This window comes from Sinocyclocheilus anshuiensis, unplaced genomic scaffold (genome assembly GCF_001515605.1).
Source record: "Sinocyclocheilus anshuiensis isolate Anshui unplaced genomic scaffold, SAMN03320099.WGS_v1.1 scaffold958, whole genome shotgun sequence".
NCBI lineage: Eukaryota > Metazoa > Chordata > Actinopteri > Cypriniformes > Cyprinidae > Sinocyclocheilus > Sinocyclocheilus anshuiensis.
Window position 1 is genome coordinate 984,660 of NW_015539929.1, and position 20,541 is coordinate 1,005,200.

Below are 20,541 nucleotides of genomic sequence, written 5' to 3' on the forward strand. Positions count from 1 at the left end.
TATTATTATTATTATTATTATTATTATTATTATTAATTTATGAATATAATTTATCATTATTAAAACAATTATTGTACTTGTAAATATTTATATTCATAAAATTGTAAACATTATTTTTAATATTATACAAATATTATTTATTTAAATATATTATTGTTTATTATTATTATGATGATATATATAATACTTTATTATTATATATAGTACTATTACAGATAATATCTATATTATTATTAATATTACACAAATATGATTTATTTACATATATTATTGTTTGTTTATTATTATTATTATTTATAATAATTTATTATTTTATATAGTAATATTACAGATAATATCTATAATATAATATTTTACATAAAGTAATGTATTCCTCGTTTGTTTGTACCTGAGCAGGTGTCTCTCTCCCTCCGACTGCTCCTCAAACGGGGCGGCGTTATGACAAACCAGCAGCGACACGTCAAAGTCATCATGGTGTCGCAATCCCTCCAGATCCTTAAACGAGCCAGAGCTTCAAGAGAACAGCATTATTAGAATAGAAATGATAACATCAGCAACTCAAACTAGGAGTGAACCGTTACAGTACCTGTTCCACAGAGCGACCAGCACGTACTCGTGCAGATCTGCGCTCGGCGCCCCCTTCTTGTTATCGGTGGTAACTGCAGCTTTAGACATGCGCAGGGGCTTCATCCCGTAAGTGCCGGCGTGATCAGTGATGTAATTATACAGCTGATGTGCTGTGATCATCCCTGTCGATATGGAGAAACTCCCTAGGACACATGAAAGCATATTACGCATGACTGACAAAAACAAGAAACCACCAAATAATAAATACGCTGTGTGTGGATCTGCTGAAAAACATGTTCAGTCACATTTCAACCCAAAATCAAAAGAAAATAAATACAAAATAATATTTTGTGTAAAAAAATAAATAAAACTTTAGGACCACTGAGATTTGAGAAATAATCAGATTTTACACTCTAATGAATCCAAGTTATTTTATAACTGTCATTATTATTACTAATTAGATACTCATTACTGTATTTTGATGATTTTTTTAATCAGCATGATGTACCATGATGTATAAATACTTTACAATTTAAATATCTATCTTTTTGTTTTGTATTATAGTAATAAAATCTCCAAAATGCCACTATTAAATATACATACATACATAAATAAATGTCACCATTAATCAAATTGTATATAAATATTAAGTTATGCCACTATTAAACATAAATTAAATTAGGTATAAGTACATCCCACCATTAAACAAACAAACAAATAAATTAAAATCCCCCCCCAAAAAAATAATAAATCCCATTAAAAAAAAAAATACAACTATATATCACTTTTAAAATAAATACATTGTTGTGAATGACAGTGGCATGCAGCATTTATTTTCATTTTCAGTGAAGCCAGACAAATGACAAGCAAAACACAAAAAGAAATGTGCTATAGCTGAAAGTTCAGACTGATGAACGTTTAATAAATGCAAAAGATGTACGTTTCTGACATGCGCTCACCCTGGAAGACATGGTTGCGTCCAAACTTGGGTATGTCAGGGTGATGGGCGATGAAGTCCTCCAGAAAGGCCGTGAGCTGGTACCCCTGCCGCAGGGTCATGTGACAGCCCACGAGGTACTGATGCACCACACGCAGGTGGAAGTCGTAGCTGAAGGAGTGAACGTGCATCAGATCCCGCACCTTATCGCACTCCTCGGTGAACAGCATGGACAGCTGAGGGCAGAAACACACATGAACACTGTTACCGCTGCATCACTCCACATCACCTGTGAGAGACCATCAGAACCCCAGAGGAAGAACGCAAGCAGTAGCAGGAACATCATCCCAAATCCAGATCCTCAAAACCTAATGAAAGAGCTTCTCTACAGACGCTCAAATCAAACCAGCCTCGCTGCAAAGTCTGGCCAAAAACATGTCCAGGCCACATTTCAACCCAACATCAAAAGAAAATAAATATGAAATTACATTTTGCATAAAAAATTTAATCTTTCTTAGGACCGATGAGATTTGTGACATTATTTTCATGACAAATAATCAGATTTTACACTCTAATGCATCCAAGTTCTATTATTACTAATTAGATTCTCATTCCTGTATTGTTTCATATTATACTAATAAAATCTATACTAAAAAAAAAAAAAACATTAAACATAAAAATGTAACAAATAAATACATTTTAAAAAGTATATATTATGTCACTATTAAACATAAATAAATAAATAAATAAATCCCACTCTTAAACAAATAAATGTTTTAAAAAGTATATAAATATTACGCACTACTAAACATAATTAATTAATTAATTAAATAAATGAATCCCAATATTAAACCAAAATAAAAAACAATAAATATTATGCCACTATTAAACAGAAATATATATATATATATATATATATATATGCCACTGTTAAACTAAATAAATAAATAAATGTATTTTTAAAAACATACATGGTAAGCATTGAATGTGTGTGGCTGTGACAGTGTCAGGAATCATTTTCACTTTCTGTGAGATCTGAGAAATTACTTGTCAGTGGAAACATGTTGTGTTGTGTAAACTGTGTAAATGCAATGGAAATGAAGTTCCAGTGCACACAGTCTTAATGGTGCTTGATTTGGGGGTGAAACCTGAGCCAGACATGTTCTTGATGGGTTTCGTGAAAATCACCCAAGCACACCTCAAACCTGACATCACATCTAAAACTCCATGTGGCTGACTTGTGAAGAGCAAACCAGCGACCTGCCAAACCTTTACAAGAGTCTTTTTAAAAGCTTCTGTGATATCAATCAACATAATAATTGTATCCTATTTAATTCAATCTCACATCAAAGCCGTGCTTACAAAAGCATCAGTGGTGAATGCAAATGATTGCAGAGGGAGAGAGCAGGAGTAATTACAGTACAATGGGAGCAGGAGGTGGGGAGGGCGCTGGATTCGACAGCTAAACGCTATTACCGCTGCCGCTTTCATCCTGACCATTACCCTGGAACAAATGCAAATAGGTCTTATCAAATCAACCCTGTTCATTTGACGCTGCCGTGGCCATTCCATTTGCAGAAAGCAGAAAACAGCTTGCGCAATTGCACCTTTCATCCCTGCACGAGAAACGTTTTTCACGTCAACGTTTTGAAATCTGCCGGTGGCCCATTTGACTGAAAGTTCTGAGGAAAGATAATACCGTCAGTCCATTTTCCTCTCAGTCATGCGCGGCTGCGTAAAACAGCTTTTGGAAACATGGAGCACGAAAACGGCTCCATTCACAGCTTGCTATGATTGCGCTAGTCTGTTGTGTTTGCATTCGTGACACTCTTAAAGCATAATTACACCCTAGACCTGAGTCATGTGTTAACCAAATGCCAACATTCAGAGAATTAAGGCCTTATTGAATGCTACGGAGTTTTCCCAGATGCCACGAGGCGCACAGGTCAAGCTCTGTAACGTGTCACCAGAGACTTATGGAGAAGATGGTCCACTTGAACATATAAATGAGAGCAATCATAGCCCTGCCCTACAGGTAAAACAGCCATTATCCTTTTTGATAGAGCCATCGCTGCACTCAATAAATCTGCTGAATGCATTATAGTTCAAACAGCTTGTTTGTTTACTCTTGACGATGCATGTGCATTAGCAGGGTTTTGAGTGATCTGAGCTTGAAGAAGCACTGATTTTAAGCTATGATATCATTGCTGTCACATTTTATTGATCTGAAATAAATCACTTAAACAGAATTTTGACAGATTGTAGTGTTTCTCTATTAAATCCAATGAAGCTGTACTTGCATGGCTGGAAAGAGCTGCCCAAGGCATTACGAAAATGATCGTTGAGTGAATTTATCTTGGAGGGACTTTGGCGTCACTTAAGAGTTCTAGGTGTTCTACTTTCTTACTTTTACAGTTTTTTACTTTATACTGTGTACTTTCACTACTTTCTGGCTGCCTGGTAACCTCACAAAATCACCTTTCCATGACACTAGACGCTAAAGTCCTAAAAAGGGCCCTAAGGTCAACATAAACCTTTATACTTTTTTAATGAACATACCTTTTTTTATACATTTTATTTGTGCACATTATTCCAAATACGAAATTTAAAATATTTTTTAATCAAACTGGAATAATTGGTAACACTATTTTAAGGTGATTAGAGGTTAGAGGATACATGCACTTACTGTGGTAATAGTAAATTATTCATAATTACTGTACAAATAACTAACCCTAAACCTAACAGTAAAACTTTGAAATGTCCTTGTTACATGTAATTACTGAAGTAATAACAGTAAATTATGCATAATTACAAGTAACTTGTCCTAAACCAAACCTGGTAACACCTTATTATAATGTCCTTGTTACATGCTTGCTGTAGTTTTAACAGTAAATCATGCATAATTACAAGTAATTAACCCGAAACCAAACCTGCAACACCTTATTTTAGCAACCTCGCTACATGTTACAGGTAATTACTGTAGTAATAACAGTAAATAATGCATATTTACACATAATTAACCCTAAACCAAACCTGGTTTTAGCATCCTTCTTACATGTTACACACACTTGCTGTAGTAATAACAGTAAATTGTGCATAATTACAAGTAATTAACTCTACACCAAATACGGTGGCACTTTATTTTAGCATCCTTGTTACACATTACATGTACTTACTATAGAAATAATAGTAACTTATGCATAATTACATGCAATAACCCTAAATCAAACCCTATTCATAACCCTATAGTAAGTACAAGTAGTTAATTCATATTACTCAGTACTTGATTGTATAATTACACTGTAACAAGGACACTGTTAATTACAGTGTAAACCCAAACCCTATAGTAAGTATATGTAGTTAATTAATATTACTCAGTATGAGTTATTTGTGTAATTACACTGTTACAATGTCACCCTAAAATAAAATGCAATCCAAAAATTAGCTGCATATTTCTTTTCAGTCAACATCTTGAATCCATCTCGAATTTCAAACCCACAGACTCTTATGAATATCTTATACACTAGATTTTGGAAGTAAAATAGGCTGAGCAAAGCATTTACGCTGACTTTAAGTCTTTTGTTTCCTATCTTGTTTCAAGCAGAAGCAATCAAGACAAAGTGGAAAAGCTCCACTTGAAGATGGCATTTGTGATTTCCTCATTTTGAAACGGTTTAGTTGTGAAAAGCAAATTATGAATGCTCCAAATTAGCCAAAAAACTACAAAGTGAAATGAAAGAAAATTAGCATTATCAGATATGTTTCTTCTGCTTCTCTATAAAGAAAAAAATATTATTTATTGAACTGCCTCAGAATTATAGTTCATGATTCCCTTAAAAGGAAACAAGCAGATCCAAATCAAGATGCAACAAGAGCGGAAGAAAATCAGGGATAATCATTGAGCAAAGAAAAGAGATCATTGGCCTATCAGAGCTGCAAGAAGAGTGACCCCGTGACCTCCCAGAAGATGCCACATTCAACAGCACCTCGAGGACTTCCCAAGATGCAACGCTGACAAACACAGACAAACACATGGAAAGGAATCATCTGATTTTCAATGAACTGCACAGAAAGGTGTGAGTGGGGCTGCAATAGGAAAGGGAGGAGCCAGGCACTATATGGGGGAGGAGTCTGAGGGAAAGACTGAAGCCTGATTGGTGGGAGACGAGCCCCGCCCCGAGGATGCAGAGACATACCGCAGAGTCAGAGGCCGTGGGCGCCTCGGGGAACGGCTGGCTAGGAGGTTTGTTGAGAAGAGACTCCTGATGGAAAGAAAGGGTGAGATGGGACTAGACACACACACACACACACACACCATATGCAGGACAGTGAGACACACACACAGACACAGAACAGAGACAGATGAGAAACATGCCACACAGAGAGGTTAGAAGTCAATTTACACTAATGAACAAAACACACATGCACAAGCTGACTGCGCTAATGTATGAGGGCGTGTGACAGGAAGTGACATGAGATGATCAATAATGATGAGCATGAGGCATGTGCAGTCTGAATAGATGAGAAGCAGGCGTGACCTTTCACTCTATAACTCTGCAAAATATCTGCTTCTTATGGCTCCTGTTACATCGTGATCTATTCCCACTGTTCCCAATTTCTGCAGCAAACTCTTGATAAATGTCAGATAAATAGAAAGCATTCTCATGGCGTCCAGTGGCACTTCAAAACCAACTTCATTTGCTGCTACAGTGACTGGAGGAGTATTAGTAGTATAAAGTAAAAAAAAAAGTGAAAGTATAGCTTAAAATAAATATGTATTAATAATGAAATGTTTAATGTAACATGTCAGGGAGAAGATGATTAAAATGATAATAACTCTAATATTTAGCATAAAAATCTTTGCTTTGACTCTTGCGTCCATGCTTAGAAAACCTTGCCACTGACATACAGCAGGATACTCAATTTGTCATATTGATAACACTTTACAATCAGATTGAAGTGTTTAAATTATTAAATTATAATAATCTTTCAATTATTCAATTAAAAGCTTGGTATATGTATAAAGATATAAAAATGCTTTTATATATACACATTTTGTTTTAATTGAAATTAAAAAATATCATGCATATGGTTTAAAAACAAATATTGTTCATGTAACAATATTAATGCAATTTTTATTTGAAATTAAAAAACACATCTTTTTAGTCTGGTTTCTTGTAATGTCAAGTTTCATGATTTTAGTACTTGTTTCATAATTTTCCGTTTCCAATTTTTGTTTTATTTAGTATTAGTGTTTTTATACTTTTTTTTTTTTTTATGTTTATTGTTATAAACTACTTTTTGGTCTCATTTCATTAGTCATTTTTTAACCTTTGTGCGTCACTCATTTTCAGCTGTTAATTTTATACCTTCATGTCAATCGCATTTTCATTAGGAATGAACAATCAATTTATTGTTAACTATTCTGCAATGTTAATGTCTTTAAGCTGTGTTTTTGTTCCTGGAGAACCAAATACATCCACTTATTGTAGAAGGACAAAGTGGGCATTCCCAACGCTATAATGATAAATACTGTTGCTACTGTAATTGTGAGAAAACAACAACCATAATCATATTTGTTGACCACTGGGGAAAAAGCATTGTCATAAGATTCACTAATGTATATGGCATAACGGCACTAATACTTTGAGCCCGAGATATGAAAATATGATTTAATGTAAGTTCAACAGTAACCTTTTCAAATGTAATTTTTTATTAAAAGAACAATTTTCTGGTACAAATGGCAGAGTTTCCTGACTATGACCTTTAAACGCAGGTGACTTCAAGATGATTTGCTGATTTTTTCCTGGTGAATTTGATCACTATGGAGTCTTGATGAAAATGTCACTTTATCCTTCTACGGTAAGTGGATATATTTGGTTCTCCAGGAACAAAAAGTAGTATTAACAGCAGAATAATGAACAATAACTGGATTGTTCATTCCTTATGAAAAATAACACCAAACTGGCAGCTGGCAATGTTTGTTAACGCAATCGAATACTATGGACTCTAACAGAACAGATTTAAGTTGATGAATTTTCATTAGTGATTCCTTCTGCCTGTTTGCCCTCAAGCTCAGTTTGAAGAATCTGCACTTACAAACAAGCAAACAAACACACTGATGACTTAATTGCTGGATATGAGCAGCTGTGATTGGAGACACCTTATGGGCTTCTGGAAGAAATCAGAGCCCTCCTGCTGAGAAACATCTGGAGATTTACAAATATTTACACTTAACTACTCCTCATTTAGAGCCAACCTGGACCCGCTGCACATTAAACACGCCATCAGAGAGAAAGAGACAGACATTTGTCCAGTGAATCCTGCTAACAAAGGAGGCGATTGCTGCTTGTTGCTCATATTAAACACAGGCAGTTACAACAGATGCACAACTCTTAAACACCTCACTTACTCTCACTTTCTCTTCTTGTCTGCTGTTTTTAATGCACAGATGCCGTTACCTGAGAATTAACCGTCTGACCCATGGGAATCCTTGAGCACTCTAATGCAAACTGCTTCACGCAGAAATAACAGCCCTGCAACAGAGTCACAATAAAATTATGTGTTAGCAGAGGAACACTTATGCATCAGCTGCAGATAAATTCATCACTGCTTAGCTCACCATATACAGGAGAAGTTCCTTAAGGCAAAATAAATCAAAATTGGCTTCATTTGCTTTCTTAATTCAGCCTGGTCATGATTCGTTTGTGCACACTATGTTACTATTATAATAATAATAATTATAATATACTATTATAATAAATTAGCAAACTGAACCAAATAAAGAAGTATTTGCAATCCCTTTAACTCTCCTTTATAATCACCTGTGAAATAGAAACACTTCTCACCATAAATAAATAAATAAATAATATTCTGAACCCATTTATTAAAACAATTCCATTATTTTGGAACCTGACCTAGGGTTAAGTGTTAATTCAAATCCCTAACCATAAGTCTGAACCTTATAATTATTAATTTTCTTTATTAGCAGTAGTAGTAGTAGTAGTAGTATTAAAACTAGAGATTTGAACAAACCGCTAAAATAATAATAATAAAATATTATTATTGTTATTATCCTCATTAGTTTCAATATTACTATATTTCAATATTAAAGCCCATCATTATCATAATAATTAATATTATTAGAATTATTAGTGAACTAAACAAGAAATGCAACTGAAAATGCAAAAAAAATAATAAATAAATACATTTCAGCACAATTTATGGACTTGTATTTTTGCCACTGACTCATCTGCTAGTGTTGAAAATTTCTATGAATGACTGGTGTTTTACTCATGGGTAAACATAGATTTCAATCAGAATTCATGATGAGTAATTCACACAGAACAGAATAAATCCATCATTAATTGCATATGTTAGCATGTTCACTTTGACAGCCCTGATGTAAAAATCATGCCATGCAATTAAATGAGTTTGAAACTGAATTGAGGGGGATATTAGACATGAGCACGGGCTGGAAATCAGATGATGACGCACAGATTGAATCTGTGTGTTCAAATATTAATAAGCATAAATAGCGCGAGAGAGGCAGGATCCATTAAACATCTCTCTCCTCGACATCCACTGAGACTTTCACAGCGTTTGCTCTCGGCTGATGTGCTGAGGCCGATTCTACATGAGACACAGACAGATGAAGGTCTCACTTGAAAAGCCAGCTCCATCAGCACGATTCCTCCCGGCAGCGCCCTCTGCAGGTGATACGACGCCGAGCTCGATGCATTGCTCTGCTGAGAGATGCAGAAAGGACACAATCAGTGTGTGTGTGTGTGTGTGTGTGTTAGCCATTCTTTATTGCAGTGGTGCTAGTGCAAGTCATTTTATTGCACATGCATTACTGTTCAAATTTGAGGGTCAGTAAAATAAATGAATATTTTTATTCAGCAAAGATGCATTAAATTGTTCAAAAGCGATAGTAGACATTTATGATATCACAAAAGATTTATATTTTAAATAAACACTGTTCTTTTGAACTGCCTATTCATCAAAGAATTGTGAAAAAAAAATGCATCTGTTTCCACAAAAATATGAAGCAGCACAACTGTTTTCAACATTGATAATAATAATAAATTGGCTGCTGAAAATTTAGATTTAGATTTATATCTTAAAATATATTCAAATAGAAAACAGTTTTAAATTGTAATAATATTTCACTGTATTCCTGTTTTTATTGTATTTGTACTCAAACAAATACAGCCTTGATGAGCATAAGAGACATCTTTCAAAAACATAAAAAAATCTTACTGACTCCAAACCTTTGAACGATAGTGTTTACATTTTTTAAGTCAACAGAAATGTATGTCTTGCACATTATAAAAACAATGATTTCACATATTATATTTAATATTAAAAAGGTGGTTTTCACATTCTGTTATTTTCATTTTTAACCATTTAATCATTGTTTTTTTTTTATGAATTGTTAAACAATTTAAACATCATGTTTGTGTGTCTTGTTACCAAACAATCATTTTAAATCTGATGAAAAGGAACATAAATACATGATAAAAAATTCCATATTATAAAGAATTATTCATTTAAGGTGTCATTGAACAGCCTTTTTTATTTAAAGATTTGATTGTTTTCTACAGATAAGATTTTTTATTTGGATGGGATCCAGAATGGAAACGGGTGTTACCAATGGGGGTAACACTTCAGAATAGGGAACACTTATTCACAATTAATTACGACTTTTCCCTCAATACATTTCTAATTGGCTGCTTATTAATAGTTAGTAAGGTAGTTGTTAAGTTTAGGCATTGGGTAGGATTAGGGATGTAGAATAAGGTCATGTAGAATAAGGCATTAATATGTGCTTAATTAGTACTAATAAATGGCTAATATTCTAGTAATATGCATGCTAATAAGCAACTAGTTAAGAGACCCTAAAATAAAGTGTTACCGAAATGGGTCTATGGACCCAAAACTGGAGTGTGACTGAAGGGTTGAATATGGATGAGCAGATAAAGTACCTTGGGGCTGTCTTCACTCTTCTGCTTATTATATGAGAAAGAGGAGAAGGAAGATCTGCCTTCGGTGGATAAAGAACTCAACATGGCGGCTCGGGCTCGAGCGATGCTGCAGATAGAGAGAGAGAGAGAGAGAGAGAGAGAGAGAGAGAGAGAGAGAGAGAGCGTGTGTGTGGCCTCAGGGGTGTGTCTGACCCCGTCAGTAGAGAGAGAGAGAGAGAGAGAGAGAGAGAGAGAGTGAGAGCGTGTGTGGCCTGCCAGGTGTCTGACCCCGTCAGTAATGCGGCCCTCATGCTGCCGGTCAGACTGAATCACATGCTCCTGCTGCTTAATGCAGTGCGTCCAACATTAGCCCATCACACACACGCTACAGAGAACCGGCTTCTGCAAAAAGCACTTATTCTTCAACTTACTGTCACCGGATTACACTGAAGATTTTGTACCATGTTTGACGTTACAGTTTGGCTGCTATAAAAGCTATTTTCACAAAAAACCTTGACGTAAATGCCATTCTGTGCAGGCTATGCTTTGTGACAGAAAGAGTGAAGTGAATAACAGTGTTTATGACTGAAATACACAGTTCAAAACCGCTTGACACATTCAAGTCCTCCTGGGAAGCTTGTATTTACATGTCGAGAAGGCGTCACTTTGTTCAGAGGAAGATTATGATGCACCTTTTCTATATAAAGTGCAACAAGACTTTTAAACACCATATCTACAAAATGATAAAGAAAAGAAAGCGCATCAGGTATGTTTTTGCTCTTTTATGTTTTTGTTCAATTTATGAAGATGCTGTAATTTTAATCATTAAGTATTCTACTATAATACTATGGTATTTTGTACATGCAACTAAGTTTAATTGTATATTTTAAAAAAAATCAGGTAACACTTTAAGTGTTACATAATAAGCATGCAATAATAAAGAACTTAAAGGGTTAGTTCACCCAAAAATGAAAATTCTGTCATTAATTACTCGTGTCGTTCTAAACCCGTAAGAACTCTGTTAATCTTCAGAACACAAATTAAGATATTTTTGATGAATTCTGAGAGCTCTCTGACCCTCCCATAGACAGCAATGTAATTACCACGATCAAGGTCCAGAAACGTAGCAAGGAGATCAGTAAAATAATCCATGTGACATCAGGGGTTCAACCGTAATATTACGAAGCTACGAGAATACTTTTTGTACGCAAAGAAAACAAAAACAATGACTTTATTAACAGCGTATGCTATTCTGTGTCAGCTGCATTTACGCTTTGATTTGAACGAAAACAACGTATCCGCGTGACATGCAGTGACTGTGCCGCACTGCATGTTCTAATCGCGCTCGTGTGATTGTATGAAATATAAAAAACATTATTCGGCTATTTTTTGTCTTTTGGAAGCTGCATTCAAAATCCACTTGTCTCAAAAATCTGAGGGGGCACGTGACGCCTCTGTTCATGTGTGTTCAACTCCTAAATCTGATCTTTCCACCATGACTTGAGTGTTTAGTTGACGTGTTTTTCTGTGGACACAGACCTGCGAGCGGGCGACTGTAGCCGGACCTGCACCAGGATGAAGCCCATGCTCTGCAGATACTGCACATACTGCTGCAGGAACATGCTGGAGATCTCCTGCAGCCACGGCTCCTCCTTCAGACGACTCGGCAGCATGTCTGCAGAATCCATGCTGTAGCTGCGATCGCGGCCGGACGCTGTAGAGTCACTGGAGCGATGCCGCTTCTGCAAGCCAAGAACGAGAGAAAGTCAGACTGTGAAGCAGAAAAGACACTGAATGAGTGAAATCTGAACTCAATTCACTGCACAGACATAAAGTCTGGTCCATATTGAGACTATTACCATCCACTTAGGCAGGAAAAGCAAGCAAACACGGTCTGTTTTTGTGTGTGACATTTAGTGTGGGTCAATCTAAAATTCAGATGCAACGGTCAGAGAAAACGTGGAGTGCAGAGGTGCACAGTGTGCTTGTGCTAACTTTATAAATCCCACTTGCTTTGACATTTTGTTATCTAATGCATGACATTTTAAACGTGGTTCATGCGTCCAAACACTTTTTGTACATCAGATGAGATTTTGTACATCACTCACCTCTATATCACCTTCATCATCAACAACAACAACTGACTAACGACCACATAATCATGATTATTCTGCTGCTACACTGACACACGTGTGCTCATTATCATACCTGACACGTCATTACATAGAAGTGATATTTACGGTTTATTTTTATCTGTTTTGCATAGACTAATAATAATAATAATATTTCAAATGTATAATAATAATAATAATAATAACAAACAATAAATAAATCTTATGCACTCGTAATATAATTATATGGTTCACCGTTCTGATTAATCAAAATATTAATATTTTTAACAAATATGACAATTATGATTATTATTAAAATATAAAAAAAATAAATCAATACAATAAACCAATTCTATTATAATAAAATTATAATGAATAATATTATTTATATTACATGAATACAAATAAAACAACAACTAATAATGGTTAAATAACAACAAATAATAATAAAAATAATAACAAAAATTTTAATAAAACAAAAAAGAAATCTCATGCACTCACAATGGAATTATATGCTTCATACTTATGGTTATTATTATTATTATTAATATTATCATCCTAACCCTTTTTTTGTATAAATGGGTTTACTGCAGTGTGAACCAGCAGACAGACTCAGCAGGATGAGGATGAGGAAGAGAGACAGACCTTCATCTGTGGCTGAGGCAGCTGTTCCTCTTGAACCTGTTTCCGGAAGACGGGGTCAAAGAGCAGCGGAGTGGCGCAGTAATGGACCAGCCGAGACGACTGCTTCAGTGTGTCCAGATCCGCCACCTGAACACACAGAGAGAGCGTTTCCAGATTTAAACCTACAATTCCTTCATTTGCTAACTTTTTCAGTGTGTAAATACTTTCCATCCCAGTTTAATATGCAGCCTGTGGTGCTTTCAGGCATCACAACCTGTTCAACACATTGACTCAACTCAACCAATGGTGTGTATCTGTAAAATTTACAATCAGGATATGCTGTGAATTTACAGTACGGTTCAAAAGTTTGGAGCTCAATGGTGTTTTGAAAGAAGTCTCTTCTGCTCACTAAGGGCCAGATTTACTAAACAGGGCAAATTAGCATTAGAGCGCAATTCCATAAAAGCGCCGATGGGAGGGGAAAATTCTGCGGATGATTTACTGACAATATGCACATGAACATGCCTTTTCAGCGCTAATTCTTCACTGTACGTCTTTAGTAAATCATGACAGTACTATTTTAATGCCAAAAGGCTGGCGCAAACTGTTAGTAAATCTGGCCTTAAGGCTGCATTTATTTGATCAAAAATACAGTAAAAAAAACATGATGCTGTGAAATGTTATTAGAATTTAAAATAACTGTTTTCTATTTGAATATATGTTAAACTGTAATTTATTCCTGTGATGCACAGCTGAATTTTCAGCATCATTACTCCAGTCTTCAGTGTCACATGATCTTCAGAAATCATTCTAATATGCAGCTCAAGAAACATTTCTGATTATTCTCAATGTTGAAAAGAGTTTGATATTTTTGTGGGATCCCTGATTTTTTGACGAATAGAAAGTTCAAAAGAATATAATTGATTTGAAATTGAAATCTTTTGTAACATTATAAATGTCTTTACTGTCACTTTTGATCAATTTAATGCGTCCTTGCTGATTAAAGTTAAAGCGGATTAATTTCTTTCAACATCAAAAAAATCTTACTGACCCCAAACCTTTGCACGGTAGTGTACTTACAGTAGTAGTGACCTGCACAATATGGATTGTAACCTGCAGTATAATAATAATAACATATTTGTCTGGATCTCAGCAGTGTGAAAGAGCCTCAGTGTGGATTCAGAGGAAGTGCGATCACAGCGAATGACAGAGACATCTCAAACACTGCAGCATCTCCTAATGTCCTGGCCACATCTCATTAAACCCAAGCGGGCCGCACACACACGGATCTGCATGTGTGCGTGTGAGGCAGAGGATCTGCGCGCACTGGGATGAATCTGGACCTGATGAGCCGCTGGGAAAATCATGCTCTGAGAGTGTGATGGAAAATACCCATCAAACATTATCACACGCCGAGCCTGTGTGTAGCGGTGTACTCGCGCTGAGTCTGAGTGAACTCACAGAGATGGGCATGTTGGACTGAGCCGAGCGCTGCTGCCACATCACAAACAGATTCTCAATCTTCATCTGTCTCTCCAGCTCTGCAACACACAAGACAAATCTCAGAATAAATCACATGCTCTCTGTCTGAGGTTCACAATTACAATTATGCCACAATTCTCTTTCTTTCTTTCTTGTCTTGTTCATACTTTCATATACTTATTTTGTGGTTCTTTCATTGTTTTTACTATGTAACGTCAATTCATACTTTCATTTTTTGCTTCATAATTCTCTTTTCACACTTTTTCATACTATTTTTTTGTGTGTTTTTTTCCTGTTTGTTCTTTCATTTATACTGTTACTTTTGTTTAGGCATTTTCATACCTTTCTTCTTAGATGTATAACTTTCTTTCATTATTTTTTTCATTCTTTTCTTTCCTTCTTATTTCTAATCTCATACTCCTTTAATTATATTTTCCTTCCTTCCTTCTTTTTCATACTGCTGCTTGTATAGTTTTCTTAATTTTATGTTTCCTTTGTTCCTACTTTTCTTTTTTGTAAATTTTTTCTAACATAAAAAAATTTGATCCGTATGGCAACTTTCTTCTGTTTTGGATTTTTTTTCCCCCCAAAGTTTGTATTAACTTTATTTTGTACTTACATTTGTGCATACTTCTGCTTCTATTTTCATCCTTTTTTTTTTTTTTTTTTTTTACAGTTTGTTATTTTTAATTAATACTTTTCATTTTTTATAATTCTTTTCTTTTGCTAATATGTTTTCATACTTTTTATAATTTTACTTTTTAAAAATTTACTTTCTGTAGTTTTTTTTTCTTTTCTTTCTTCACTCCTCAACAGTGCACTTGAGTTGTGTGTGTGTTGATGGTGGAAGCAAGTTGTGCGTGTGTGTGTTGATGTGTGTGTACCTCTGCGCTCAGCGGCTTTGACCTCCAGTAGCTGGGCTCCATGGCGAGCGACTATATCGGGTCCGTCCTGACTAGTCAGGGGCCTCACTGTGTTCACGTCTCTCAGAGCTTCATCAAAGGGCACGAGTTCTCCGGGGAAGGCCAGAGGAGGAAGAGCACGAGTAGAGCTGCCCATCCGACCCTGATCCTTACTCACGGCCGGAGGAACCTGACTCCTCAACAGAGCGTCCGCCTCGATCGTGGAGCTCAGGAACGGGTTGGGCTCCTGCAAACAACCAAATACATACATGAGACAAATAAATAAGCAGAAGGTAAACATATAATATGATATAATATAATTATATGATATAATATCAACATATGAGTATCAAGAAAAAAAAAACGAAATAAAAATGAAAAAGAAATTTATACAAATGAGAAAAAAAGTTTTTAAAAATTGAAAAAAGAAAAATGACAAAGTATGAATAAAAGAAAAGAAAACAACAGGTGTAAATAAGTATGAAGAGAGAGAGTTATGAAGCTAACAAAAAAGTCTGAACAAAAGTACAAATACAAACTTACAAAACAAAACAAAAATGAAAAACTAAGAGCATTATGAAGCAAAGAAAAAAAATGAATCAAAGTTACTAACAAAAAACAATGAAATAACTACAAAATAATATATAGTAACCAAGTAAAGAAAAAAGCAAGTACAATTTAAAGAAAGGCATAAAAGACGTGAAAGGTTGAAAAAGGGCAAGAAACTAAATTAAATTAAGAAGAAGCACAAACGGAAGTATGAACAAAAGTATGGAAAGAAAGAAATATCCTAAATTGATTAATCACATACTGAAAAGCAGTGGTGTTTGATAAAACAGAATTTCCTCTGGTCTTCACGTTCTCTAGGCTTCTTTCATGTGATTTCAAAGCTCAGCTCTCATCAGCCTTCACAAACTCACTCACACATTCTGAGATGTGATGTCAAACTTCTCAGAAATGGGCAGTGCGTGTTCATCAGTGTTAAACTCACGGGCACGCAGAGATCCCGCCAGCATGAGGGCCTTTCCTCAAGACCAACAATTAACACGCGGCTGAAATATAAAACCCCATCAGAGCATCAGAGTGAAGAACTAACAGAACTCCTTCTGAAGACCTTGCCCTCTTCTTGTGGGAACTTTTGGGTGAGTTAGTGTTTGGAAGACTAGTTAAAGTCCTCCAGGGCGAGTTGGAGGCTTTTCTAAAAGAAGCTGGAGCAGATGCCCATGTGCCCGACGGGCCAATAAGCCGGACTTAAGCGCCTGAACTCCACCCCCTGGGACTCTGACAGATGATTGACGGTTAGGGCAAATTTTCTGCTATGTTGGATCCGCCTTCTGTTAGCATTCATTAAGAGAACAGATTAAAAGTGTGGAGCCACTGACGAGGAAATAAAAGAGTTCTGGCCTTCACTTTCTATATGTAGATGTTCAGTTTATTTGTACTTCAGTAACATGATAGAGCAAGTGTGTGTGTGTGTGTGTGTGTGTGTGAGAGTGTGAGACTAAAACATATTTGTGACCTTGAGAAATCGCAAATGTTAAATAATAATAAATAAGTTAATTTTAAAATATATAACATTTTTACTCTAATTAAAAAGTTAAATTAAAGAATGTGGTACTCTTAACACTGCAGAACTGACCTTTGTGATATTGCAATGTATTTTTAATCTACTGAAATTGTTAGATTATGCAGCAACGTGATTAAAAACTCATTCAACTGAAGAGAGAGAATAGTCTCATTTGAAAGTGTTCCTAATGTTCACTATGATAATGTTAACTAGTTAAAATACCATTTTTACCAAAATACAAGACAATACCATTGTATCTTCACTAGGTTTGTGCCACTATTATAAATGACATGGCAACAATGGTTTACCATCTTTTTGGATATTTTGCAACACTTAAAGAAAAATCAAATAAAATAATATATATGTGTGTGTGTACTTTTTTCTGACGCGCATATGAATCATTTGGTTGTGCAAGGAACTACATCAACAAATTTCATTTAAAACTACAGTAATTACTTCTAAAGCAGAGCTTAGTGAACAGTCAACTCTGCAGAGATTTTAACCCAAAATTATTTAAGTTTTGAAATCATAGTTATTTTACAGGTTTTTTGCAAAAATTTTATACTTTTATTCATTAAGGATGCATTAAATTGATCAGTGACAGTAAAGATTAATGATGTTACAAAAGATTTATATTTCAAATAAATGCCGTTATTTTGAATGTTTTTATTAATCTAAGAATCCTGAAAAATTAAAAATATCAGTTTCCACAAAAATATTGGGCAGCACAACTGTTTTCAACATTGATAATAATCAGAAATGTTTCTTGAGCAGCAAATCAGCATATTAGAATGATTTCTGAAGATCATGTGACACTGAAGACTGGAGTAATTCAGCTTTGATCACAGGAATAAATTACATTTTACAATATTCACATACTTGTTTGAAATTTTAATAATATTTCACAATATTTTTGATTAAAAAATGCAGCCTTGATGAGCAAAAAAGACTTAAATAAATAAACAAATAAATAAATTAAAAAACTTATACCAACCCCAAACTTTCAAACAGTAGTGTATCTTTCAATTATAATTTAGTTTGTACTGAGGGCTGATGAGAACATGCTGAAGCTGAAGAGTTTATGGTAATTAAATTAAATTAATTAAAATATTTGACTGATTATTGATAAAATCAATAGTGATGCTTAAAACAAAACAAATCTACTTAGAAACTCAAGTCAGCAGCTAAATCAGTCCCATCATAACATTTCTCTTCTTTTTTTGCCATCGCAAACCAGCAGCAACATCCAGTGAGCTGGCATCATCTGACAGAATAAACTCCAGATATTCTCATCCACAGCCCCAGACATCAGGAAACAAACATCAGCTCGAACCCGACTGACTGTCTGCCGGAAACTCAACGTATCTTAATCATATCTGAAGGAACCCTCTTTGTTCTGGAGAAGAATCTCATGGGTTTGTGTTCATCTGCTCCCACACAGACGCAGAGGAGCATCACTTCAAACAAGACATTTAAAGAAGTTTTGTGGCATTTGGTTTGTTTTCCCTGATGTTTACCCATAATGCTGAGATCAAGGTTAACCAGAACATCCATAATTATCTATCCATCCATCCATAACTAACTAACTAACTAACTAAGTAACATCCATAATTATCTAACCATCCATCCATCCATCCATAATTATCTAACCATCCATAATTCTATTTATCTATCCATCTAACATCCTCTATCTATCTATCTATCTATCTATCTGTTTAATGTAAGTAAATAATAGATCATTTATAAATCAAACGGAGAAACAACCAACCTACAACATTCATGTATGTATATATATATATATATATATATAATAAATCTATTATTCATAAATTAATAAATAAATATGAAAAGTGAGCGAAATGTAGAGAACTCACTATATTATTTGGAAATATAATAATATAATATCATATTTTTATATTTTGTAAATACATGACACAAAGGTGTGATATGTGATACAATATTTGATATAATACAGCACAATATGTGTTATTTATTTGATATAATATATAATACAGAATAATGCAAATTTAATTTGAAATGATATGATATATGATATGTTAGTGTTCTTATATTGCAACATTTCATGTCCCATATTACATAATTCAGTAAAGCAATACAGTTATAACATAAGATATGTCATGATATATAATTCACTGTTGCAATATATGATGCAATCTGAAACACTACAGTACGATACAATATTATGATCTGTGATGGGATATGTTATGATATATTATGGGGTACATAACAACAAAATATGATTTGCTACACTGTTTTGTTCCATTTATATATAGATATAGACAAAACAATGCAAAATATTACAGTTCTGGCTGGAATTCTGAGCTCAAGTTTGAAGGCGTTGTGAAATGCATGCAAACATGTGGCCACAAATTCTATATTAATATTTAATAGTTTTTGTGTTGCTCGGCAACTGTAAACAGCTCACAGTTAGACACATATCACTTGGCAAAAGAACTATTTTCCAATTATTACTATTAATAAATGTAACTTTATTGAACATTCTTCCTTTTTGTCGTATTGCTGTTGTTGCTATTTTCTGAAAACAATAATCCACTTTATTGCTTTAATAAGATATGCTATGATGTTACAATATAGGAAATTAGGAGATACAATATGATAAAATGCAGTAATAAAAATACAGGACTTTCAAATGAAAGGCATTAAGATTTCATGTCTGTTCTTTCCTCTCCAGTCTCATGGCCTCCAGACGATACTACTTTGAGATTCTCCACAAGCAGGACGACAAAGGCTCGGATCACGTTGAAGTCGGGGTGAGTTTGAATCTGCTCAACTCAAGCTCAGAGATTCAGAGATGACTTTTAATGTGCTCCAGACCACACAGCGCTTCCCAATTCAGCTTCTGTTGATCCCGTCTAAACATGCACAATCACCAATCCTTCACTATCCATTATCTGCAGCGCCAAAACAGCTGTTATTGTCCACTTTGATAATCGCTATTATACCAGTCCTTTCAGTCCACGGGCTATTCTGACGATTGAGAATACAGGCTAAAGAAACTGAATGGTCATATCTGCTTTCACTCACAGCTTTGATAACAGTCCATTCAGTCAGCCTTAGAGAGCCAAAAACCTCGGAAAGCCTCACGTTTGGGTTTTTAAGAGTGGGTGACCAGGTCATTTCATTTCAATTCAATCAATCTATCTATCTATCTATCTATCTATCTATCTATCTATCTATCTATCTATCTATAATCTGACAATATATCTATCTATCTATCCATAACTAACTATCTAACATCCATAATTATCTAACCATCCATAATTCTATTTATCTAACCATCCTTCCATCCATATCTATCTATCTATCTATCTATCTATCTGTCTATCTATCTATCTATCTATCT

At 34.8% G+C, this 20,541-nt stretch overlaps 1 protein-coding gene across 1 annotated transcript in view; it reads right to left on the reverse strand.

Annotated features, from left to right (window-relative positions):
* The window catches only part of szt2 (SZT2 subunit of KICSTOR complex), a 114,188-nt gene that overhangs the window by 11,442 nt on the left and 82,205 nt on the right, over positions 1-20,541 (reverse strand). The window contains exons 61-70 of the mRNA XM_016483899.1: positions 15,572-15,836; positions 14,667-14,746; positions 13,227-13,352; positions 12,010-12,212; positions 10,492-10,597; positions 9,169-9,249; positions 7,966-8,040; positions 1,527-1,740; positions 587-770; positions 389-511 (exon numbers count right to left, since the gene is read on the reverse strand). Coding sequence (XP_016339385.1) covers positions 389-511; positions 587-770; positions 1,527-1,740; positions 7,966-8,040; positions 9,169-9,249; positions 10,492-10,597; positions 12,010-12,212; positions 13,227-13,352; positions 14,667-14,746; positions 15,572-15,836 — 1,457 coding nt within the window. The remainder of the gene's footprint in view (positions 1-388; positions 512-586; positions 771-1,526; positions 1,741-7,965; positions 8,041-9,168; positions 9,250-10,491; positions 10,598-12,009; positions 12,213-13,226; positions 13,353-14,666; positions 14,747-15,571; positions 15,837-20,541) is intronic.